Source organism: Scardinius erythrophthalmus (assembly GCF_964197995.2).
Source record: "Scardinius erythrophthalmus genome assembly, chromosome: 2".
Classification (NCBI taxonomy): domain Eukaryota; kingdom Metazoa; phylum Chordata; class Actinopteri; order Cypriniformes; family Leuciscidae; genus Scardinius; species Scardinius erythrophthalmus.
The window spans coordinates 48,357,364-48,382,466 of NC_138222.1; the positions used below are offsets into that span (position 1 = coordinate 48,357,364).

Sequence of the window (25,103 nt, forward strand, 5' to 3'; positions counted from 1 at the left end):
AACCACATTATATAGACTTGGTAGCACTGCATCTTTAAAAAGTCAACACTGTCTGTTTTTTATTTAAGGTGAGAATGATTACCTGATGTTAAATCTGTAAGTGCACAACAAATCAGAGCCACTCCAACCAACTTCATCCCTTCAAAGAAACAATTGCTCTACTGTATAAAAGAAAAGTCAGGCCATTTATTACAAATAGTATGCTATGCATTGAATAAAATAAATACAAATAATGATTTAGTCCAAATGCTTACCTGATTCGCCTTTCTGCTGTAAACACAATCTTTGAAAGACTTGCTATCACTTCCTTTAGAGAAAAACCAGACAAACCAGAAATCACAAACACCAAACACTCACAGTAAAAGGCGCACACACACACACACACACCATTCAACAAACACAGTCTAGATGCCTATACTTGTTGGTTTCACTATTGTTATCGTTAACTAAGAGTACAAATATATATTTTAAAAAGTCATTAATTGTAATAAAGCTAATGAAAATATAAATGTTAATGACTTATAAATCTTTATGCCACTTAAAACTACATCTGCATTCTCTTTGGTAGTTTCTGAGTTTGTATTTATATTCAGTTCATGTTTATTAAAATCATTAAAAGGATAATATACCCAAAATTGTAGTCATTATTTATTCAAAACCTAAATGACTTTCTATTGCTTAACATTTTGGAAACGGTTTCAACTGTTTTTGTCCATATAACATTAGACCCCACTGACTTTCATTGTATGGACAAAAAAGAGAGATATTTTTCAAAAATAGAGAATGTTTTTGTTTACATAAGTGCAGCACAGCAAGTGCACTTTACACCATTTAATGCGTGAAAAAAATAAACTGTACACAAACTTCATTGGTATTGTGTTTATACAAGAAAAATGAATTTGAGAATTTTAACAAGATTTGAGAAAAGTGCCACTGGAACTGATGCCTATATAACCGGTTCTACCCTAAACGCTCCGAGCGGGACTCAAACTGTGGTCTCCGGTGTAAGAGGCGGGCGCTCTAACAAAGAGGCTAAAATTCACAGCCTCTCAACGTCTGTCGCTAGAGCACCTCTTGAGATCAGGGGAGTGAGTAAAACACGCACAGCTTTTACCGGCCTACGTTCGTTACACCTATCGCTACACCTCTTTGTGTATGCGTTTCACAATTTTCAAACTATGGGACCAACTGGCGCTCTTTCTGTATCTTGGTCTACTGAGATATATAGAGATCACTAAAAAAATCATTATTTTTATCATTTCATTCAGCAAATTCTTCTCGAGTCTTACAATGTATTCATATGTTTATTGAAAGTGACTGGGGAAAAATGACATGAAACAATTCCCTTGTACTGTAATTGAACTGGCTCCAGTTATTGGTGGTTGCTCCGGGGGTGTTCTTTGTTGTTTGCACCCGCTGGTGCTGTGGATTTTGAGCACGAGGAAATACGTTGGGTGCGAAGCTTCTCCACATACTCTCGCTCCAGCAACAGTTGTCGTTGATGATTCAGTAGAGCATCCCGTTGACTGTGTAGCGCCTCATCTCTCTGGAAAATGTTTTTGAACTCCTCACACAGGCTTTTATTCTCCTGATACACCTTTTCTGTATAGGACATCATGTTGTGAGATGCCTCCTAGAGAGAGGGAAGAGAAAATGCCTTGACTCAGTGCCTCCCATGGTGCTTTGACAAACAACCATGCTGATTGACTTCACAACTAGCATTCACTCACCTTGTTGGCTGAGACAGTCAAAGCTTGCATCTGGTCTTTTGCCTGTTGCACCTGGCTCTTCATCTTTCTATTGAAATCAGCCTTGAGAGCGACCAGAGTCTTTGAATGATGACACTGCAAAGAAGTCAGCTCCCTCTCCAGCTCAGTGATACAACACAACTGCTGCTGTTGTAGAGTCTACGTCAAACAAAAATACATAAATAAGTATATAAAAAGCCATTTCATCTCAGTGCAGTATGAAAACAATTATGTAATCCTCAACTATATGAAAATGCTGACACTATTTCAAAACCTATACAGCACATGAGCTGTGAAAATTCAATTCAATTCACATTTATTTGTATAGCGCTTTTCACAATACACATCATTTCAAAGCAGCTTGAATAAATAAATTAAGTGGGCTTTGGGTGTTGGGTCATTGGGAACTTTTTCGCCTACTGTTTTTCTAATACTTTGTATTCGGACATACTACTCTTTTGTCATACTGTTTTTCACTTACTATATAGTAGGAAAGTATTCGATTTCGGATGCAGCAGATCACTATACATGTGCATGTACGGAAGATGCCATTTACATAGTCTACAAACAGTGCAGTCCATCCTCCACCTAACCACAGGTTCCACTGTTCACTACAATGGTAAAACACTAAATTATAGACTACAAAACACAACATAACAGAGACCCTATAAGCCCCAACATAACAGAAGATTAAATACTAAGACAAAACAGACAAAATAACACTTAATTTTAACATTTATTCTCCGTTGGCAGTCTGACGCGAAGCATGCTGGGAACTAGAACTCTGCTGAACTCATTCCATTTAAGTTCAGCTGAAAGGTAGGGTAGGCAATTTTCTGAAAGGCTAGCAATAGCAAGATAGCTTTGAAAGCATAATATCCCACCCTCCCTTCAGAGTGCTGTCTAAACCCACGCATCCTTCAGAACACATGAACGCATACAGCAGGGAGCAAACAAAAGCGCCACGAGACTCGAGACGGCGTTAAACTACCTCATGTCTCAAAGCACATTACATTAAAATAATAATGAACATAACTCAAAGAGCAATGACCTGTACCAGCTGACAGCTGCAGATTCATTTCAGAATTGATAGTGTTGCCATTGAAATGCATAAATTCGAGTCATAAACCACTCAGAGTATAACGTCACAAGTTTCCATCTCTTCCAGTATGATGACAGTAGTTATGGAGTGAATTGTTGTTTTGGTAAGGAGGAACTTTAAAATGTAGCTGCTGTTTCGGTTGCCGTGCTCGGTGACTGACGTCTGTCTAACTCTGCATAGCATGAAACACGCTGATGACGTGTGTTGTCTGCGTGAGCAGGGTGACCGGAGGTAATAAAATAAACGTTGACAGGCAGGTAGGACATCGTATCATTGCATTCGAAATGATTGCAATGATTGGATGAACATTTTATGGTCATTCGCCTTCACAGATGATATATATATATATACATATAAATACATTTAGACCACTTAACTAATGGTCTAAATGTATTAGTGATTGCAGTTGGGATGTGAAGAGACTTTCAACCAGCATAACAAAAAATGTTTCTGGAAAAAATCACCTACCCTCCCTTGAATATAATCAGTTATTGAGTTCACTTAACTTTTTTCAATTAAGTACAACAAACTTTTCGTAATATTTCTCATATTATTTGGTTAATTCAACTGTACAAACACACAAAAAAAGGAATAATAAAAAAGAGAGATCCTGCTACCTTAACCTCTTTTAGGTCTGCAATTTCAATATTTAGCTTGGCCAGCTGATTTTCCGTCTGCAGGATCTCTCTCTGCAACTCTGAAAACACAACAACACACTTGAAGTGCAACAATTGATGTTTCAAATGTTATAATCTAACCAAGTAGCTACTATCTGGATAACTAACTGTAGTGAGCAATTGATTATACCTGTTGTTGATAAAATGACTTGTAATAATGTATGGGCATTACACACTATATTTTCAGTCATTTACAGAAAATATAACCACACGATTACGATTAGCCTTCATTTCCTGTACAGATACATACACACTTGTCTTACCGTTCTTCTTCTCCTCATGTTTATCCTTCATGTTCTGTCTCTGTCTCTGCAGCTCCTCAAGTTCCTGATGGCTCTGATCACTCAGACTGACTACAGCATTCTGTCTCTTCTCTGCCGCCTTAGAAAGATATGAGATGTACTCTTCCTGCACAGCATAGAAAATGAGAATGACTATGATTTTATATATAGGCCAAGAACAAATATTATTAATTATTATGATTATAATTTATAATTAATATTAATTTTAAAAACAGTTGTGTTAATTTGTGAGAACTTACATTTTCTTTACGTGTCTGAACTACCTCGTTCTGAAGAAACTCATTTTCTTTACGTCTGGAGTTGATTGGGTGTTAAACTGTCAAACATTAACACAAATGGAGATCCATAATATCTGTCAGTTTGAGCTACCGGCTGGACTGCATTAGTATTATAGGTCAAAGGACACGAAAACACAAGGTTGGTGTGCGTTTACAATATTGCAGTAGGGTGTACATACTGTACGGCTTCATCAAGCTTTCGGTCTTTCCACGCACATGCGCACAAGTTTTATACGGCCGCATTCTCTGGGAGAAACACAAGTGTGAAAACCGCTTTCACTTAAATAGAGTGAGGAAATGTCATTCGTGGATACTGGTGTGTGAAAGACTAGTGAAAGTGTGTTTTGTATGTACCCAGTGGAAAGTCGTAGGCTGGTTTCAGCAAGGAATTTTGTTACTGTTTGTGCAAAAGGATACAGTAGTTCAACTCTCCTCTTCAGTGTGCTTAGGTTCTCAGTAAGAGTATCATATCTATGGATGCAAAGCAATATTAATTAGATTAATGAACTGTCTACCTCAAGTGATTTAAACTGTTCTTTGAATCGCCAGGCAACTCACTCCCTGTGTAACAGCATCTCTCTCTGTGATTCACCCTGTTCTGCGCTCTCAGCCGAGACATTTGCGTCCTGTTGGTGCTTTGACTCGCTTTTCTTCTTTGAAGACATCCTGAAACCACCTAGACAAGTTGTTATCTCGAATACAGCACACTTACGACAACAAAAGGAAATCTAACGTATTAAGTTCATGCGCCGTTTCCCACTCCCACAGTTGCACTGTGTAACCAAGACAACCAGACATAGGCCTAACATTCGCTTTAAATTCAAAACGAGTTTTAATAATCTATTTCTACCACTAATATCCAGCACCTACGCGATTTATTATTAATTCTAATTTAAATAAAATTTTATTTAGGAAAATCAAATTGTGAACAGGCAGCAGTGATTGATATTTGTTGTGTTGATATTATACACGCTGACCGCTTGGTGGAGCAAAATGCTTTACCGGTAGAGTCAGTGTTGCCATGTCCGGATATTATAAACTACTTTGGACTTGTTTTTCTTGTTTGTCTCTTACAAAAATGGGATACAGACACATTTCACCTCTCCCGGTTGGCCCGGGAATCTCCCGCATATTGTACAATATCCCTCAAAATGGTTCACATCGTTTACATCGCGCAAATGATATAATATGTATTTTGTAAGAAAAATATCAATAATTATAACTTTATAAACCATAATCATTAGCTTCCGGTAACGGGGGTAAAGCGCATTCATGATAGAGTTGAGTTCCAGCGTATGACTGTAGGAGTAGCGTAAGCTTTGACGCCTGTCACGGTTCAAACAAACTGGGGCAACAAACTCAAGCTCCTCTAACATTTTTCTATAAAAGTTCTTGTTTTAGAGCTCTAATTCGTGACTGGTGTTCAGTTTTTCTCTATCCTCTGTGCTTCCACTTCGCCATTCATCACTACATGCGTCGGGTCAAAGGTCACTCTTCCTCTGGAACTGGTTTGTATAAACCGGAAGCCAGTCATAGTTTATAAAGTTATAAATATTTTTATTACGAAAACGCATTGCTTCACTTTAGAAGGCCTTTATCAACCCCTGGAGAATGGATGCACTTTTTAGGGTTTCAAAAAACAAGGTACCATTCACTCTCATTATAATGCATGGAGAGCTATAGGATATTTTTAAAATATATATATATAACTCTGATTGTGTTTGTTTGGCTGAAAGAAGTCATAAACACCTAGGATGGTGTATATTCTTTCTTTCTTTCTTTCTTGCCATTATTGGAATCAGGTTGCTTGTTTCTCTTGAGAGATCTGGCAACAATGCGTAGAGCGCACTGAGCGAATAGACAGGAGGCAGAATCGAGCTCACATAGCCTACTCTAGAAACGTCCACGTTTGATAGTTTTCCAATGTTTGAAGATTGAAAACAACAACAACACATAACTGCAATAAAAAACGCAATTCTTTTCTCTCTTCATGGCTTGCGGTTTCAGTTCACGCGCTCTGTGTGTGTCGGAGGGGAGGATGCGCGGCTGAAGACTTCAGTCCGGAGAGACTGAATCCGCATCCTGATAGACAATCATAGCGACGATGGAGGGACGACACGAGTTTTTATGCGGGGTTGTTGAGGGTAAGTTTACGCACACATTATTTTTCTGAATGCTTGTCAGGGAGCCACAAATATAGATGTATTCGTAAAAATGCATGTTTAACGTGACTATCTTCGAAGCATTATTTACTACAATTGTTTACGGAAAGAAAAATAAGCACCACGCTATACTGACACATATAATTAACCTTTAAAATAACCAATTTATCATTTATGGGCTAGTAGTGCAATGCAATTCATCTTACTAAGCCGACGTGGAGCATCCTGGGTATTTATTTCCATATTTATACTGGAGTGTGATAGGAAGCAGCTGGCTAGAAACCGTAACGCACACACACACACACACACACACACACACACACACACACACACACACACACACACACACACACACACACACACACACACACACACATGCATGTTGTGCATATCTCCTAATTGGCCTTACTCTTGTTTGTAGCTCAGTGTCACATTATTGGCTCGGTGGGCAATTTGTCTCTTCTCTCCAGAGAACCCTGCGGGATTCCAGTAGCTTTTTCTCACTGACCCACATGTTTTACAGCTGCAAACTTGTACCTAGAAAGTGGAACTGAAAAGGGGAGTCACACTTTATGATCTATAACATCAAAGCTAGTGATACTTTACATTTTAGGCTACTATGAGTAAATCCAGCTTAATTTACACACAGTGCACTTACGTAAAGTGATGCCTATTATACAGCAAATCTCAGCTATGTGATTATATACTGTATAAAGTTGGATATTTAAGTATATCCAACATCATTTGCACACATATACCCAAGAATAGAGATAGGCCTACATACTATATAACAAGTTTCAACTGCTTGTTTATATTGTTGTGTAACTAGTCTGACTCTACCCCCTTTGAGCGGGATTCGAATCTGGGTCTCGCTATGGGAGGCGGGCACGCTAACAATTACGCTAAAGACTGCATCCGCTAGCCTGCCTCTTGAGATCAGGGGAGTGAGGTTTTACCTGCACAGCTCTCACTAGCTGACCTCCGTTACCCATCTCTAATCTGTTTAATGTGACTACAAGGCATTCGATATTAAGATATCATGAACATTAACATCATTATTTTCTGTTAAGCTACTGTATTGTTCACATACCAGTAGGGCCAATCACTTCATATTCATAATTACTGAAGCAAATCAAGCAGGAAAATATGTGGTATGTTTTTCCATCAGCATGGCAGCCAACATGAATAATAAATTATAACCAACCACTGTCTTTCCTAATGCAGCAAAATCTATAGAATGCTAGAACGACATAATGATGTGTGATCCCAAACACTGTCAGTGACAACTTATAAAAGTTTTTGGAATTTTTCAAAATGTATTCATTAGCTCTCAGTAGAGGTATTGAGGATGGATGCGTGAAAATGTGGATATGGATGTAGCGTATTTAATGATATGTACCATAGTTTTATAAATGCTTTTATTTCATGAATTACAATCAATCAATGCACAAGCAAGCAGAAACCAATGGAGGCTGTTTTCACAAAAAGGTCTGCTTCTCATCACAGCTTATTCTGGCCAAGAACTACCCACTTAGACAGAAAGAGTGTTCAGAGCAAATCCAAGACTTTTGTCATGGCAGTCTCTGTGAAATGTTGTACAGAAAACACTGTAAAAATAGCGGAATAAATGTATAAACTTTGTGATGAGTCATCAGACAACCCTTAAAACTATGCAGATTATTTGCTTAATAGTGCCTCATACCTCTGGTGATGACCCTGGCCGGTATTATATAAATAAACATCCAGTATGGGATGGATGCGCCAAGCCCATATTTCAGAGTCTGCCCAAAACCTGCCTGTTTTGAGTGGGTTGCAGTGAAGAGGAGGTGGAAAAGAACAGAAGTACTGAAGATTTGTGACGGTTATGAAATGCTGCCTTGTGTAAATGGAGTAAAAATCAGGTATGTGTCTGCATGTGTGATATATATACTCTACTCCTTAGGTTTCTATGGGAGACCCTGGTCAATGGAACAAAGGAAGGTACTATTTCAATGGTGAGTATTGGATCAGTGACTACACACACACAGTTAAATGGGATGATGAGATTGCTCTTTATATGCACTTGTATTACTAAAAGAACACAAAATATTACATATTATAAGTCTGGGGTTATACAATGTAATATGCAATATTGATTTGGATCATGTTGGTAACATGGTGGTATCAGAGCAGTGCGGTAAGGCTGCCCAGGGGGCAGCACAGAGCAGCTGGTGTGTTGCAGAGGTGTAAAAGCCTGTGGGCAGAGAGACAAATGGCTTTTTATGACTAATGGCTGGACATTGGTGCCAGCATGACTCCACTGAGCCACAGTTTCACACATCTTTATACACCATGATGAAACCAATGGCAAGGAACAAATCCATTTTCCCTTGCATCTTTGAATCAGAGAAAGGGTGAAGTAGAAAAAGAGCAAGACATAGAAATAAGATGCTAATAATAATAATAATAAAACAGTTATTTGAAAATTATATTATTATTTTAGGTTTTATTTTCTAAAACTTTATTTTCTAATTTAAAAAAAAAATTAATAATTGCTTGTGCTTGATTCATTCTTTCTCATTTGTTATTTGATATATTATTTGAAGATGATGATGATGATAATAATAATTTATTATCAAAATTATTGTTGTTGTTGTGTTATATAGTGAGTCTTTGAGTTAATGGGATAATAAATGTCATACAGTGGTTTAATGAAAGAGAAAGAAACGACATATTGTAAACAAGAGAGATGGTATCCCTGCTGAAAGGACAATCTTTCTATTCTGATCTGGTTTAGTGCTGGTCTAGCAGGTAGCCATTATGTTTTCCAGCAAAACTGAATTGGTCAAGCTGGTTAACCTAGGAAATCTTCTTGGTTTAGGTATAGTTAATAGGCCTAATGGTGACACCAACACACCAGCATCTAAAACAGGTATACTGTATGCTGTCCTGTATTGAGTCCCTGCTCCCCTTCAGTCATAAAGCAGTTTTTCTCTCTCTGCTGCTGCATTATGAACAAACTCACACTTTACCCAGTGAGCTGGCATGGACTGGCAGATCTGTGTTTGTTTTGCTGAACTCAAGTTCTCCTCCCTTTAAGCTTAGTACAGCTTCTTATGATCTTAAACTTTAAAAAAAAAATATTAATTATGATTTATTGCATATGATTCACTCATTCTTTCCCATTTCTTATTCTTTGATATAAGGGAATATGAATATTATATGGCAACACAGCTATATAATTACATGACATTTTCATAGATCTTTAAACAATGGATTACTATGTAAAATATAACTGATTTAGAAGGGCAAGCAACAGTTCCATCAAATGGCGCAAAACTCTTTCACACTGGCCCGTGTACATATATGTTCACATCTGTGTTGTGGTTCTGATCAGTGACAGAAATTAGGGTGCATGGGAATCCATCTGGACACACAGGAAGAAAGGAGATGAGCAAGAGGGTATACACACACACACAAACACACACACACACACACACACACACACACACACACGCACACACACACACACACACACACACACACACACACACACACACACACACACACACACACACACACACACACAAGCATTGGTCCAAACTCAGCCCTGGATGAAAAGATTAATAGTGCAGGTGAAAGAAGGGGGATGAGATCTTTTACACGCTTGAGTGAGAGCGGAGCGATTGTTCTGATGCAGTAGATGAAGGAATAGAAATAGGAGAAAAAGGAAGGGGGGGGGGGTAAGAGGGGGAGAATGAAATGAGAAATGAGAGAAGGATAGATTCTATCAGTGTATTAGCATTTTAAATAGGTTGGAGAGGGAGAGACCCAAAATTAGCTTTGTGTGTGTGTGTGTGTGTGTGTGTGTGTGTGTGTGTGTGTGTGTGTGTGTGTGTGTGTGTGTGTGTGATTGTACACACACGTTTGCTTGAGGTTAACATTTGGGAAGATTCTTTAATATTTTAGACAATCACTTACTCAGCCTCAGTCTATTTAGGGAGTCTGCTTTTCTCATGAGAGGACACAAACACACACACACAGACACTTATGAAATTGTGAAATTGAAACCTTGTTTTATCTCAATTTTTTACTTGTCTTGTTGAGAATTATAAAATAAACTCTCTTACAACACTTTTCACATTTTCATTTAAACAAATGGCCTACTCCTTTGTCTTCAATTTTATGTAATAGCTGGCATTTTATGTTTGGTAAGTAGTATTAAATAATATGTTTTTAATAATGTTGGCAAATGTAGGGCTTGACTGTAAATGATGCATTCAAATATTGATATTTTAACTTTTTTATTTGATATTTTAGATTATGAAATTTACATTAAAGGGTTAGTTCACCCCAAAATTCTGTCATTAATTACTCTTTTAATTAACTTAACATTATTTTCTTCACATTTAGTATCTTATATTTCATCTCACTGACATGCTGGTTACTACATACAAATTTTTTTATTTATTTTTTTAAGGGAAAATTTTAAACAATTTCTTCACTCATTGGGCCCTATTTTAACGATCTAAGCGCATGGTGTAAAGCGCACGGCGCAAGTGCACTTAGGTCGTGTCCAAATCCACTTTTGCTAGTTTAACGAGGGGAAAACTGGTCGGCACGCCCGGCGCATGGTCTTAAATAGTTGTCCCTATTCTCTTAATGAGTATAGGGTGTGTTTTGGGTTTAACGTGCAATAAACCAGAGTGTCATTTCCTATTCCCTTTAAAAGCCAGTTGCCAGTGTATTAGGAAACGGATCATCTCGTCGCGCAAGCAGACTATCTACGGGACAAGCCGGATTCCACCATATCTTTATGTACACAATATGAGTCTTTTACATTGTAATCCTTTTATTTGTAATATTTGGCTAGTTTGTGTGCTGCTGTGCATTATGTGTAATAAGCAGATTGTATGCGCGTTGTGGACCCGCCTATAGGTGCATATTACATTTGCTATTTAAACAACTTGGCACAGGACGTGAAAAAGATAATTGTGTCAGGCTGAAACTAGCAAAAACACTTACGTCGCGCCTGGCGCCGCATTGCGCCGGGTGTATGATAGGGCCCATTGTGTAGATTGACAGTTTTTTTCGAATGAAAGATTTTACTATTAAGATTTGGTTAAATAATTCAATTAAAAATAGCAAAAACAAACAATGAAGGCATGGTGAGAAGTTCCCCAGTTTTAATGTGACCTTCATATCATAAAAAGGAGTTAATTGAAACATTATCCCTTGGGTCTTCAATGTTCAAGTTAAATCATGATGTTCCATTATCAACCATTATTAACTTTATCAAGTAATCATGATCTTCCTACAAATTTTGGTTTAGAGGACATTGTCACTGGCATGGTATTGAAATGGTTGTACTAAAAATAACAATAAAATATTGCACTGCAGTTAAATTATTTTTCTTTACAGATAGATTGAAATTCATAGAGGGACAGACCGTTAAAAAATTCTCTGCAAAGGAATCGACCATTTGCTGTTTTTAAACTCAGACTCATTCTCTGCAGGAAATGTGACCTCTTATATTATTAATTATGCAAGATCATTAATAATGCAAGATCATCAAGAGAGGCATGTCTCTATTTTCTGCCTGTCTCTCTCTCTTTCTCCCTGTCGTGTCTTGCTCTCTTCTTACACAATATTCTTAAAACATGATCCATTCTAAATTCTGAAATTATTTTTCTTATTATGATGCACCCATTGTCCCCTTCAGGATGCAGATGTGGGGTTTGAACACATATCTGTATGGTCCTAAAGATGATCTGAAGCACAGGTTACTGTGGAGGGAAGTTTATTCAGCAGAGGAAGAGGGTATGTTGAAGTATGGGGGTTACAGTACTTTTGTTATTACACTGTAAAAAAAAAAAGTTTTAAGTACAATCAACTTGGATGTTTAAGTTATTTCAACTTAAAGGGTTAGTTCACCCAAAAATGAAATTTCTGTATTAATTACTCACCCTCATGTCATTCCAAACCCGCTTCTGGGTTCTACGTCAGAACGCCAGCTCATTATTGGTCGACGCTGTTCATGTGAGCACCACAATGCATGCGTGTGATGCTGACGCTGGAGCTTGCCAATTATGAGCTGCACTGTGTTTAAGTCCCTTTAAAGTCTTTGACTGTGTTTACTAGATCAGCAGCGTAGGAGACTGACACAGACGAGAAGAAAATGTTGAATAAAGTCGTTTTTTTATTTATTTATTTTTTGCACACAAAAAGTAGTCTTGTCACTTCATAACATCAAGGTTGAACCACTGTAGTCACATGGACTATTTTAACGATGTCTTTGCTACCTTTCTGAGCCTTGAAAGGTGCAGTGGTGTTGCTGCATGGCTGGTTCAGAAACCTCTCGGATTTCATCAAAAATATCTTTAATTTGTGTTCCAAAGATGAATGAAGGTCTTACGGGTTTGGAATGACACAAGGGTGAGTAATTAATGACAGAAATTTCATTTTTGGGTGAAACCCACTTTAAAAAATTAGTTGAATCTTGTTTAACTTATAAAAAATAACTTATTTTGTTGAGTTAAAGCAATATAAAAACATATGTTTTCATAACTTATTGATCATATAATTTTTTACAGTGTAGGCTTTCATATCGTAACCTGTAGTTTCATATCATAACCTGTCTAAAACTTGATCTATTTATTGTAATGAATAATGAATCATTAGTATTGCAATAATATAGTGCAATTCCAGTATGATAAAGGTGCCATATTTGACATGCTAGCTTTTATCCATGACAGTTTTTTTAGGGCCATATCACACCCGGAAACCTTTCACATTCTCATTCTCTCACTGTCTCCAGCTCAGTTGAAAGCTCTGGTGTGTGAAGCAGAGTCGAGGGGTCTGACGTTTGTATACGCTCTTTCTCCGGGTCAGGACATCGTCTTCTCCAGCTCTTGTGACCTCACACTACTCAAACGCAAACTCAGACAGGTAAGCGAACTCACTTGTTTTCTGCCTCGGTAACTTTTCATTTTTATCCCACTTTGTTGTGATCAAAGACACACTTTTACAGTTTATTTCATGTTAATATTGTTCCAACTTTTGCATCTGCACAATTGTTTTGCTGTTTGACTCATTTGTAAAGTTCATGAATGTGAACTTGTTCTCTTTAATTTCACCACTAGGTGTCAGACCTGGGATGTCAGGCTTTTGCCCTCCTATTTGATGACATTGATCACTCCATGTGCCAGTCAGATACAGAGGCCTTTTCCTCATTCGCTCACGCCCAGGTCACCGTGGCCAATGAGATCTTCCGTTTCCTGGGGGAACCACCTGTCTTCCTTTTCTGTCCCACTGGTAGGCCGATACATAAATATATCAAGCTTAGTTCAGTAGGACAAAAATCATTTTAATGGAGTGACAAATTTACTTAATGATACCTTAGAAGAAAAGAAATATTGCTTTTCTCGTCTTAATACCCCATCTACATTCTCACTGTCTTTCCTTACATTTTTCTCTCATTCCTTCCCATAAAACAGTACTGTGCTGTTATTTCTTTTCTCTCTAGAGTACTGTAGTTCTCTGTGCACTCCTAGCGTGTCAAAGTCTCCCTACATGCTGATGATTGGGGAGGATCTTCTCCCTGGCATCTCTGTCATCTGGACCGGTGAGAGACATGTGTAGTGTGTCCTTTAAAAATTCACACACAATAGCTATGTTTTCATCCAAAGTTGCAAATTTAACTTGTATGCAAAACTAGAATATCACATAAAACATTTGCGAATAAAGCACCGTTTCCATCCCATGTGTTCAAGAGAATAAAATTGTCACAAAATATACAGTATGCAATAAAAATAGAAGTTGGTGTAATCGGGGAAGCCACTGTGGCTCTTTGTACTTCATAAATGACTTGCGTCTCAGAGCGCGCAGACATTACGCCATGAACGCTGTGATGTTATCTTGTGTTCGGATGGCTGGTGTTTGTGAATGCAATCATGTGAGAAGCTTCTGGGAGGAAATTCCAGCCAACCATTTTGATGGCAGACTTTGGCTCATGCATTTCAGAATGACCAAACCCAACATTTGAGATGTGTGCGATGAGATCCACTGTGCGATGAGGTCCACTGGTCCATTTATTCAATCACATCCTCTGTTGAGGCAAAGTCATGCAAGTATTTTGTTGCGCATCGGGGGATTTATTCAGTAAATGTGTTTCTGTTTCCATCATTGTTTATGTGCAAGTCTTCTTATCGGATAAAAAAAATGTCTTGGCATTCCATAATTGTTTTATGCGATGTCCCAAAATGTGCATAAAAATAGGTGGATGGAAACATAGCTAATTTCCGTTGGTTACATAAACGTAAACCACATTTATAACATTACATATTTGTCCTTCACTCTCCTGTAGGAAATAAGGTGATATCACGGGAACTGAGTGCCGAATCATTAGCAGAGGTTCAGATGGTGCTTCGACGGCCACCACTCATTTGGGACAACCTCCATGCTAATGATTATGACTCCCGACGTGTCTTCCTGGGGCCTTTTAAGGGCCGGCCCCCCGGACTCAGGTCTCATCTGAGGGGTCTGCTGCTTAATCCAAACTGCGAGTTTGAAGCCAACTTCATCCCTCTGCATACCTTGGGAAGCTGGCATAAAGAAGTGAAGGAAGAGGGGAAAGGTGAGAGCAGAATGGGGCGCACAGAGTAAAGGAGGATAGAGAGGAATGAGAACAGGGAGAAGCTCAAATATTATAGCATGAAAAAAGCAATGTCAAGGCTTTGAGATTGATTCCCAGGGAATGCATAAATGATAAAATGTATATCTTGAATGCAAGGAGAGTTGTTTTGGACAAAAGCATCTGCCAAATGCATAAATGTAAAAAAGTCAAATAAAGTGTATAAAGGAACATTCTGCTCCTTGCTGACACAGTTTGACCTCTGTAGGTGATGAAGAGGCCTATCGTGTGGATAGAGCGCTGTCAGCCGCCCTGCAAGACTGGATGAAGGAACTCAGCCTTCCTCTACAGCCTGGTACAACATCCACCCTTACACAGTTTTTACACCCTTATATTAGTTATTACACCCATATTCAACTGGGATAGAAATTGTAAAAACTGTACCTTTTAAAATGTATTCACAAGTAGGAATACATTTTTAGCTGTTCAATTCATGTTTAAAGATGTAGTTATTGTAACAATAAAATGCTCAATTAAAAAATCACTTTACCATTAAAGGGTAACTAAACCCCTGGTCAGAGCCTGACTCCACCCACTGGCAATATTTGAAAAATGCTAGAAAAGTGAAAAATAAAAAATTATTATGTAATAATAATACATATTTTATAATAATAAATCACTGTAATATGAATTGTTACATTTAAATGTATGTACATTTAATTTATTTAGTTTTTCTTCATGTAATAAAATTATAATAAATTATACTATTATTGTATTTTTACATATTTTGAATTAGCTTTAATATTTTTCTATTTAGCTTTAATGTATATATTTTTTTAAAGTATATGTAGTTTTAGTAATTTTAATACTTCAATGTATTTCAGCTAGTTTCCAAATCAATATTTCTAATTGTCATTAAAGTTTTTTTCTAATTTTATTTGATTTCAGCTTAATTTTAATTAACGAAAAAAAAAATCGTAATAGTTTTACTTTTAGTTACCAACTGATATTTGAATTAATACACTGATCATTGATTTCTTCAGTTTATTTTTAAGTGGCACTCCTAGTCCTCCACAGGCAGTGTTGGGGAAAGTTACTTTGAAAAGTAATGCATTACAAAATAACTCCCTTAGAAAGTTACTAATTGCGTTACTTAATTACTTTTTAAGAAAAGTAATGCGTTGCGTTACTTTTTCTCAGCTAGGCTGGGCTTCGATTTTTATAACAAAAAAGTTATATTTTTGGACAAATGTAAAGGCCCTTTCACACCAAAATTAAAATAAAAAGGCTGAAGGAAATGCAAATTCACATGTGTACAGTAGAGGGCACAGCTCAAACAAACCTTTCACCTGTGCTGACATTCTGGATTGCAGAAGAATAGGATACAGGAGTGGTAAGTTTAACACTTACTTTAAAAATAAAAACTAAAGTCATTTTTGCATGAGTCAGCATTAAGTACATCGGTCAATAAAGTGAGATCAAATGCATTAAAATATTTGTTTTATTTAACATGTTTAATTTTTGGAGCCGAGGTTTATGTAGTATTCTGATTTTGCATTTCACTGATTTTATTCATTTTGAAGAATACTGAATCTTTTTTTGTTTAAGTGAGATGAGTAAATGCCTGCTCATATGTAGTCTAGAACGATAATAACCATCATGTTTACACACAAAGCCTCTGCACTTATCATTTTTCTCAACATGGAGACAAGAGAGCTGTCAGTCAATAAATGGGAAAACAAAGGAACTTGCATTACTTATTCACAAAAGTAGCTGATATTTTGTTGTAAATGTAAAAGTAATGCGTTACTTTACTAGTTACTTGAAAAAAGTAATCTGATTACGTAACTCACATTACTTGAAATACGTAACCCCCGATGCTGTCCACAGGTCACAAAGAATCTCTTTGCTGACATGAATCGGATCTTTTAGTCCAGTTATTTCACACAAGTTTTTGATTTTTTTCTTTTAGGACGCCAGTTGAGGCCAACAGACCCCAAGCTCTCAAAACTCTCCGTTAAATCAAAGTCCTCCGATAGCTCAGACAATCAATGTGAAGCACAGCCCAAATGTCCCATAACCTCTTCCCAGAGCACAGGGGCACTTGCTAGCGATGAAATCCCAGCAGACCCGGCTATGAGCCATGATTTGAAAGCTGTGGAGAACCAGGTCTCCAGGAGCACCAGCCATGAAAAGAGCTCTAGAAGGGGATTGTGTTCTGGGAGGGCTCCTCTCAGCGAGGCCCAGGTCCGGCTGCTGGTTGGCCTGTACTACCTGCCACATGAACACGGGCCACCCGCTCAGAATCTCCTGCAGGATCTCACGTGGCTCAAAGCCAACTGTCACTGCGTCAGTGTCAACCGCAACGGCAAGAAGGCCTCGCCACAGAAGGTGAAAACATCCTTTTTACTAAATATTTTCGATTCACCACTGATTCATATGTCATTCGATCTGCTTGTGAATGCTACTGAAATTATAGTAATGATTCAACATGGATGTAGTTCATAATATGTGTTTAATGTGCACGACAACCCCAATTATTTATTTAAATATTTGTATTTAATATGGAATGTGTTGTACTTTGTGTTTTCTGTTGTTAATGTTTCTCTTGCTCTCTCTCAGGTAGAGGACTGGCGGGCCCGTGCAGGCCGTTTCCTGGCCGTGTGTGATGATGTGGCAATACTGCACAGTGCTGTTGTGAACAGCATCAATAGGGCTGTTCTCTATGACCTTTACCCTTACATCTGGGACCTGAGAAACACCCTGCTGGTGGCCAAGGCCTTCATCTGCTGGCTAGGTGAGAGAGATACTGTTGAATGGATGATTAAGAAGAGAGGATCTTGTCTTCTCATGTAGGTATTTTTCCACCATGTGATAAATGAGAAGTAAATGAACTTTGAGCGTGGTAGATGCAAGATAGATAGATACTTGATACAAGTAGATGTATTTTGAGCGTGAATCACCGTTGAAGTTTTGTCCTGTAGATCGCCCCTTCCCTCCAGTTTCCCACCCTCGTCTCCCATCTTTTCACAAGCATATTTCCTTTCACAGAGGGTCGTATTCTGAGTGAAGGTTTTCCGCTAGACTCTTGGAAAAACTGCTTACACTGTGAGTGTCAAACATGCACATAATGTATATACTGTAGCACATTAGTTTCTGCATAGTTTTCTGAAGCCATATACTAGCTTTGTGTGAGGAAAATACAGAAATTTAAGTCATCTTTGACTGGTTGTGTTCTCTTGCGCTACTACTGTAAACTAAAAGTTTGGGGTCAGTAACACCTTTTTTTGAAAGAATCTTTTGCTCAATATTTTTTTAATAAGACACTTTTATTCAGCAAGGAGTCATTAAATTTATGAAAAAGGATAGTAAAGAGATTTATAATGTTACAAAGTATGTGTTTTTCAAATATTTGCTGTTCTTTTGAACTGTCTAATCTTCAAAGAATCCTGGAATTTTCACACAAATCCACAAAAATATTAAGCAACGCAACTGTTTTCAGCATTATTAATACAAAAAAAATGTTTTTTGAGCACCAAATCAGAATGAAGGCTGGAGTAATGGCTGCCATCACAGGAATACTTTACATTTTCACATATTTAAAAAAGAGAAAACTGATATTTAAATTTTTAATAATATTCCACTATGTTAATATTTTTACTCTGTTTTGTTATCAAATACATGCAGAGACTTCATGCATTTAAAAACATTAACACAATTTGACTAACCTCAAACTATTGAACAGTAGCTTGATGCATAAAAACTGACGCTTTGATATTGTTGATGATTGATGCTTTGAGATTGTTGACAGGGTGCGGAGCTTCCTCAGGGGCGGAGCTACATGGTGTGGAGGCGGAGCCATGGGTGTTTAAAGGGGGGCTGTCTGGAGAGGTGCAGGTGGGAATGACATATTTAATGATTCAGTTTAAAAAAGAAAGTTATGAATTTCATTAAATTAGTATAAATTGCCAGATCCATTTGGTGTAGTTTTTTTTACAGTCTCTTGATCTTTTCTTGTCTCATTCTTGTTTTTTTTCTTTCTTTCTCTGGTGTTGGTGTGAATCAGATGCTTCTGCCTGTGGGGACCATCAGTGAGTTATTCAGTCACCCTCCCCCTCTGTTCCCCACCTCTCGACTTTACAACATTCGGCCTTTCCAGCAAAAAGACAAGGTGACGCATGCATACTTGTTAACCCACTGACTCGCACCTCATTATACATTTATGACTCTTATCGTTGTTGTTTTCTTCACAAAACTTTAGGTAGAGCTGTACCGAATGGTGCATCAGTTGCATCAGAGGGGTAAAGCGAGCCAGGACGCTGCCATCTCCCATCCTGACTTCATTGGGGACAGGCAAGAATTGCTCTCAAGCATATCACAACCCACATATAAAATGTTCTGTTATCTTTGATGTTTAATAGATGCCTCCGTCTGAGTAAGAATTAAGAAACTATATCTATTATCTATAATTGCAGTCTCTGATTCCCGAGATAAAAAAAAGTTTAAAATCAACACATTTCCACTTTGAAATAAATAGGAATCACAATACACAAATAAGCCATTTAATTTGATGTTTAATATTTATTTGATTGAAGTATTTGAAAATGATGACACTACATTGATCAAAATACAATATATAATTATTTTAACTTATAAAAACAAATACAGTGCTGGTCATAATTATGTTCCCTCCTTGGTAAATATGATCAAAGATGGCTGTAAAAAATAAATCTGCAATGTTTATCCTTTTGATATTTTATTTAAAAAAATTGCAAAAATCTAACCTTTCATTTAAGTAAAAGAATTGAAAGTGGGGGGGAAATCACATTATGAAATAAATGTTTTTCTCCAAAACACGTTGGGAACAATTATTTGCCCCCTTTTATTAAATACTTTTTGCACTGTATATACATTCTTATTTTAAAACGTTTGGGGTCTCTAAGGTTAAAAAAAATAAAATAAATGAATACTTTTATTTAGCAAGGATGCATTAAATTGATCAAAAGTGACATCAAAGACATTTATAATGTACATCATATTTCAAGTGACACTGAAGACTGGAGTAATGGCTGCTGAAAATGCAGCTTTGGCATCGCAAATATAAATGACATTAAAAAAAAATATTAAACTACAAAACAGATATTTTATTGTTTTACTGTTTGATCAAACAAATGCAGCCTTGGTGAGCATAAGAGACTTCTTTCACAAACTTTTTCCACAAACGGTTGTTGCACTCAAGCATAATGCCTTAATATATTTCTTAGTAGTTTTGAAAAAATCAGTTGAGGTATATGAGAAACCTGAAATCAACCTGTTTGTGTTTGTGTTTTAGGTGTCTGGGTGCGTCTCTGGCCTTGTGCCCAGAGTACAGCTTAGTTCTGGAGGATGAACTAGGTGTATGTGGGTGCGCTGTGGGCATTCTGGATCTCCGCTCTTTTGCCAAACGATGTCAGGCCACCTGGCTACCTGCTATGAGGGACAAATACCCTTCACGCCCCCATGGAGCCAGTGGACACACTGCAACAAAGGTCAGAGTTATAGCTAAACACAAAGCTACACAGAGACACAACTATACCACAGTACTTTTAAAATGGTGAAGTAGTAACCTAATCCTGACATGGTTTGAATTGCACTTTCTCCTCCCTGAAACCCTAGGAGGCGCTGCTGTTTTTCCACGAAGAACACGACTACCCAGACTCACTGCTGTATCATTTCCCATCTCAGCTCAGGCTTGAGGCTCTTCCTGATCTGGTGGACTGTAGCGTCAGTCGTAGTCTCCTCACGGCCTTGCTAACGGCCCTCAAAGCTAACGGTGCACTAACACTGATTGTAATTTGAAGCATTTCAGCCTTTTATACAAGATATTAGCCCTGATAACCGAGTATTTCTTCCTCAGGTTCACAGGGTGTATTCTGCGAGGTCCAGCCTACAGATGGATTACGGATGGAATTTCTGACAAAGTTGGGATTTCTGGAGATCCTCCGTGGAGAAGCACAACCTAGAGAGGGCATCGTTTTAGGGAGGCTGTTATAAGCGAATAGTCAAAACACACAGGATCCACTCTTTGATCAAGTTTCTAGATCAACATGTTGCCATGTTTGAGACCAGAGCTGTGGTTATGGTTGTACTTAGAAAAATGGCTGGGTTTAGAAAGTGCTTGGTGAAGCGTTAAGGTCGATTCACAGGTCTGAATTTTGGCAGGAAATAATCGAATTAAACAATGCATACTGCATGCCAAAATCAAATCTACGATCAGATCAAAAAATATCATACTATGATGATCTGACTTTTCTGAAATTGTTTGGATACATTCTCTTTTCAGAGACTTACTAAAATTTGGCATTGGACAGATTGCGAAAATATTTAGTTTGTTAATATTTTATTTATAATAGTGCAAGCCACAGTAAAAATGTATGAAAACATTTAACAGAAAACACAAAACTGAATAATAGGACAGGAATTTAGTGAAATGTAGGTATAGGTATGTGGTCTAAGAAAAACAAAACAGTTGATAGTAGTTGTGGGATTATCAGAGATTGTATGTCGGCACTTTTTGTGATTATTTTATAATTTCCTGAAATTTAGTCACATTGAACTTGGTGTGAACAGGCCTTTAGGCTTCATGGTCAAATCTGGGGCAGATAAAACAGTACTAATAAAACATAAGGGACAAAATGATAATTTAATAGTGATGACTTGTTTACAGCTTCATCTTTACTAATTAGCATTCTGTTTGCTTTCTCACTGCACTGTGCATCTGGAGCTCTCCTATTGGTTCGCAGTCTTCGCACAAACCTTTGGCTCTGCTTTTCGGAGGTAATAAAACTTGCTGTTTTTTTATTGAAAGTTTCTGTGTTGCAGCTGTGGATGGCTGTAGGAGCAAAAAGCACAATATTTCTCTTTTGTATTCAGTGTACGCACACACACACAAGCACACACACACACAAGCAATCTTCCCTCCAGCCAGTCATGGACATACTCCCAAAGCAGACTCTTGAAGACACATAATAGCTCCTCCAATTTGCTGAAGGAGCCCTGACCGCCACTGCTACAAGATTGATGAATCTTGGTGTATCTTTTTATAGCTCTTCCTTTGAATGAATTCTCTCTCTTTCTCACACACACACTCACTAATTTTCTGAGGCAAAATTGTTGTCTCTAACCATCTCACTTTGTCCTTTTACACACATACACACAGTCGCTCACTCATTGTATGCACGTCCGTCCACAAGTTCAACAATATGCCTTCTGATCTTTAACCAATAGCCTTCTTTAATCCCCATGGGCAATCATAAAAAAAACATAAATTAAATTGCTTTTTTGTTCAATTGATTTGATATTGTTTTGATGTAATCTCAATGATTTTGAGTTTTGCTTTGCTATAGTTTCTGGTATTTTTGTACATTTATTGTAAAAGACACTTTTGATTGTGCATGCTAACTTTAAGGCATCCAGTTTTACATTTTTAGAGCACTTTTACTATTTCTGCAGGTTTTAATGTCAGAATTGTGATATGTACACTGAAAGGTCTAAGCTTAGGTAGTAATATTAAATGTTAAATTGATTGCATTTAATGTTTTTAAAGATTATGGTACAGTACAACTGCAGGTTTTGTAATAATGGAATAAAACGTGTTTACAGCATCATTAAAATCTTTCCTTTCTGGAAAAATGTCTCTTTTGTTTATGTGTATGTTCTATATTTACATTATATTAATTTCACTGCCTTAGTCATATCTGATATATGTATATGTATATATACAGTATGTATATAAATTTCGATTCAATTAGATGAGCACATGCAGCATATGATTCTAAAGAAAGCATGCCAACTTTTATCAAGATCGGACCATAGCTGGCGCTATAACTGTTAAAACGCTTAAAAAAACATATTTCCTGAGTAAATTGCTTCTTTTGGCTGTAAATGGTCTTTTTCCATCTCTGATCTAATGCGCTTAAAGGCCTTAAAACGCTTGAACCCTGATAATTGCTGCTTTCAGTTATATTTATTATTATTATTATCATTAAAAACAGTGCTGCTTAATATTCTTGTGGAAACCGTGATACATTTTTTCAGTATTTTTGAAGAATTGTAAGACATTTATATGATTTTTTTTTTTTAAACATTGCAAAAGTTTTTACTGTCACTTTTGATCAATTTAATCCATTCTTGCTGAATAAATGGATTTTCTAGTATTTTTTTAAATGTCGTGCAGTCACAGCAGTATATTTCTATATTATATATGAATTTATTTAAACACTATGCATCAGTTGCATTTGTATTGGCTGCAGACCATTGCTTGTGTGAGTGCAAGTTCTGTTCTGGTGAGGTTACTTTTCCGGTAGGGATTCTGTATTCTTTAAGGTTTTCCCCTGTCAGCAACAGCATGAGAGTGCCTATCAAAGTTGCAGCCCAACTGCTTGCTGGGAGACCCACCTGCACAGGTAAAAGGCATACAAACAAACACTGGATGAATTTGAAACCCAGAGGATGAGCTCGACAGAGTGTGTGTGAGTGTGAGTGTGTGTCTACTCACAACTCCTAGCAGGTTGCTCAAGGCAATGTCTGTGTAAGCTGAAAGTAAGGCTGCAGAGGGAATATATAATTTAGTTATAGAACAATAAAACAACACTACAAAGGAAATATCTGTGCATTACTCACCACTTGCAATAGATAAGAGATGTGTTCTCCAATTAAATATGAAAAATGCCCCCACGACCATGCAACCCAGAGCACCATTAAACCCTGAGAGGCCTGAGTACAGAAAGCTGTACTGCACCGACATATACATGCCTGCAGGGGGCAACAGAGAGAACTTCAGTCCAGTTATTGACAATTACATTATACTAAGGCCCTGTCCCAAATGGCACACATCTTATGCACTTACGGTCTTGTGGACTTACATTGGCTGCAGCGTGTGCATGATCGAGAAGTCCAGGAGACTATCGTGTCCCATATGTCATTTTCACAAGTTCACACGTACATGAAATCAGATATAGTAATTTATGCGTATTTGGCGTGCTGTCCGGGAGAGGGCTCCGAGCTTGGAATTTGGCCCGAACCAAGAGTACTCCCCCCTTTTGACAAGGATGGAAAACCAGCCAAGAGTGAGGTGAAGGGGTGGTGGAGGGATGCTGTGAAACTGTCGGGACAGAGGTGAGGGAAGGCTATATTTACACCGGCTTCCTCTTGTGCTGATTGGTTGATTACCTGAACGTGCTCCTCCCAAACTTTGTTACATAAAACTTAATTTAGTTTTCAGAAGTTTGCGTTTTATATACGCCCTCGATACCCTTTCTGCAAGTGTGGATTTCTGCGGGACAAAAGGGTGGGGCGTGCCGAGAGGTAGGGGTGTGAAGAAAGGTCAATGTTCACGAAAACGGTCTGTCAGGGTATGGGGCAGGGTTAGGGGTTAGTTTCTGTTGTAGCAATTGAGCTTTTGGCACGCCAAAATATGTGGAGCTTGACGTCCAGCTCCCCCTTGCTGGACGTACTCGGTAGCTAGAGCTAGACGGTCAAACCACATCCTAATCCTACCTATAGCCCTATCCTTAAACTTAACTCCACCTATCATGTCCAGAGAGGTGGAGCTGGATGTCATTTGGTTCTGAGCAGCATTTGCAGCAGACTCTGACAGTCAAAGCAGCGTTACGTTGCGAAAGTGCAGATTTGTAGGAAAATGGTTTAGGATGCCATTTGGGACAAGGCCTAACAGTCCACACGTTAGATTATTATTGCCAAGAACCACCCGCGTTGACAGGTTCCATTTTGGGCTATCTGAAATATAATAGACTGGCATGGAACAAATCATATAGACTGAATTTGCAATAGAGTGCTGCAGGGATGACATACATAGACATTAAAATAAATGGACACAGCGCCCCCATTGGATTCAACAGAGAAAAGTGAAGTCAATTAGAAGCACTCACTTCCTGATGGCTGACCGTACTGCACAGACTCAAACTGAGCTTGACAACGTAGATGTGATGTGAGGAACCTGTCTGTCTTCTAGTAGCTGTGCCAAGAGAAATCTGAATCATTCCCTTCCGAATCTTGCAGAGACGGAGATCGTGAGTATGAGGTGTCCATGGGCTAGGAGCAGGAGAAACTTTTGCTAAGTATTCTGATTAATTATTTTGTCATTTTGCCTCCACGTCCCCCCGATCGCCCGCGAGCTTCTCCTCCCGTCCATACGGTAATTTCTCTACTGTGCGACAGAGAGT

At 37.9% G+C, this 25,103-nt stretch overlaps 2 protein-coding genes across 3 annotated transcripts; one reads left to right on the forward strand and one right to left on the reverse strand.

The window, feature by feature from the left end:
* Positions 1-1,288: 1,288 nt before the first annotated feature.
* ccdc166 (coiled-coil domain containing 166) lies at positions 1,289-4,879 on the reverse strand. The gene is made up of 7 exons (XM_081392681.1): positions 4,666-4,879; positions 4,525-4,578; positions 4,069-4,123; positions 3,791-3,935; positions 3,468-3,547; positions 1,731-1,907; positions 1,289-1,633 (listed from the first exon to the last, which is right to left on the reverse strand). The coding sequence occupies exons 1-7, from the start codon at positions 4,770-4,772 to the stop codon at positions 1,373-1,375; spliced, it is 879 nt and encodes a 292-aa protein (XP_081248807.1). The 5' UTR covers positions 4,773-4,879; the 3' UTR covers positions 1,289-1,372.
* A 1,071-nt stretch (positions 4,880-5,950) lies between these two features.
* On the forward strand, positions 5,951-22,555 carry LOC308706482 (protein O-GlcNAcase). Of its 2 annotated transcripts, XM_081392162.1 has the most exons (17): positions 5,951-6,251; positions 8,212-8,263; positions 11,971-12,068; positions 13,066-13,196; positions 13,391-13,562; positions 13,774-13,872; positions 14,614-14,883; positions 15,149-15,235; positions 16,853-17,271; positions 17,503-17,677; positions 17,932-17,988; positions 18,692-18,777; positions 18,947-19,051; positions 19,142-19,233; positions 20,213-20,408; positions 20,536-20,692; positions 20,777-22,546. In XM_081392162.1, exons 1-17 carry the CDS (start codon positions 6,212-6,214, stop codon positions 20,911-20,913), a joined length of 2,373 nt encoding a protein of 790 aa, XP_081248288.1. In that variant the 5' UTR covers positions 5,951-6,211; the 3' UTR covers positions 20,914-22,546. The 2 variants fall into 2 exon arrangements, with proteins under 2 accessions (XP_081248288.1, XP_081248289.1); XM_081392163.1 differs by lacking the exons at positions 5,951-6,251; positions 8,212-8,263; positions 11,971-12,068 and adding an exon at positions 12,250-12,683 and having other exon boundaries at positions 20,777-22,555.
* Positions 22,556-25,103: the final 2,548 nt, after the last annotated feature.

What these genes read in the sequence shown, in the direction of transcription:
- ccdc166 (XM_081392681.1), bottom strand. Translation starts at nt 4,772, where the DNA reads ATGTCTTCAAAGAAGAAAAGCGAGTCAAAGCACCAACAGGACGCAAAT. An exon ending in GAGATGCTGTTACACAGGGA is followed by an intron (nt 4,579 to 4,665) that starts GTGAGTTGCCTG and finishes TTGCATCCATAG; the next exon opens with ATATGATACTCTTACTGAGA. An exon ending in TTCAGACACGTAAAGAAAAT is followed by an intron (nt 3,936 to 4,068) that starts GTAAGTTCTCAC and finishes TATGCTGTGCAG; the next exon opens with GAAGAGTACATCTCATATCT.
- LOC308706482 (XM_081392162.1), top strand. Translation starts at nt 6,212, where the DNA reads ATGGAGGGACGACACGAGTTTTTATGCGGGGTTGTTGAGG. An exon ending in TTATTCAGCAGAGGAAGAGG is followed by an intron (nt 12,069 to 13,065) that starts GTATGTTGAAGT and finishes CACTGTCTCCAG; the next exon opens with CTCAGTTGAAAGCTCTGGTG. An exon ending in CAGCCTTCCTCTACAGCCTG is followed by an intron (nt 15,236 to 16,852) that starts GTACAACATCCA and finishes TTTTTCTTTTAG; the next exon opens with GACGCCAGTTGAGGCCAACA.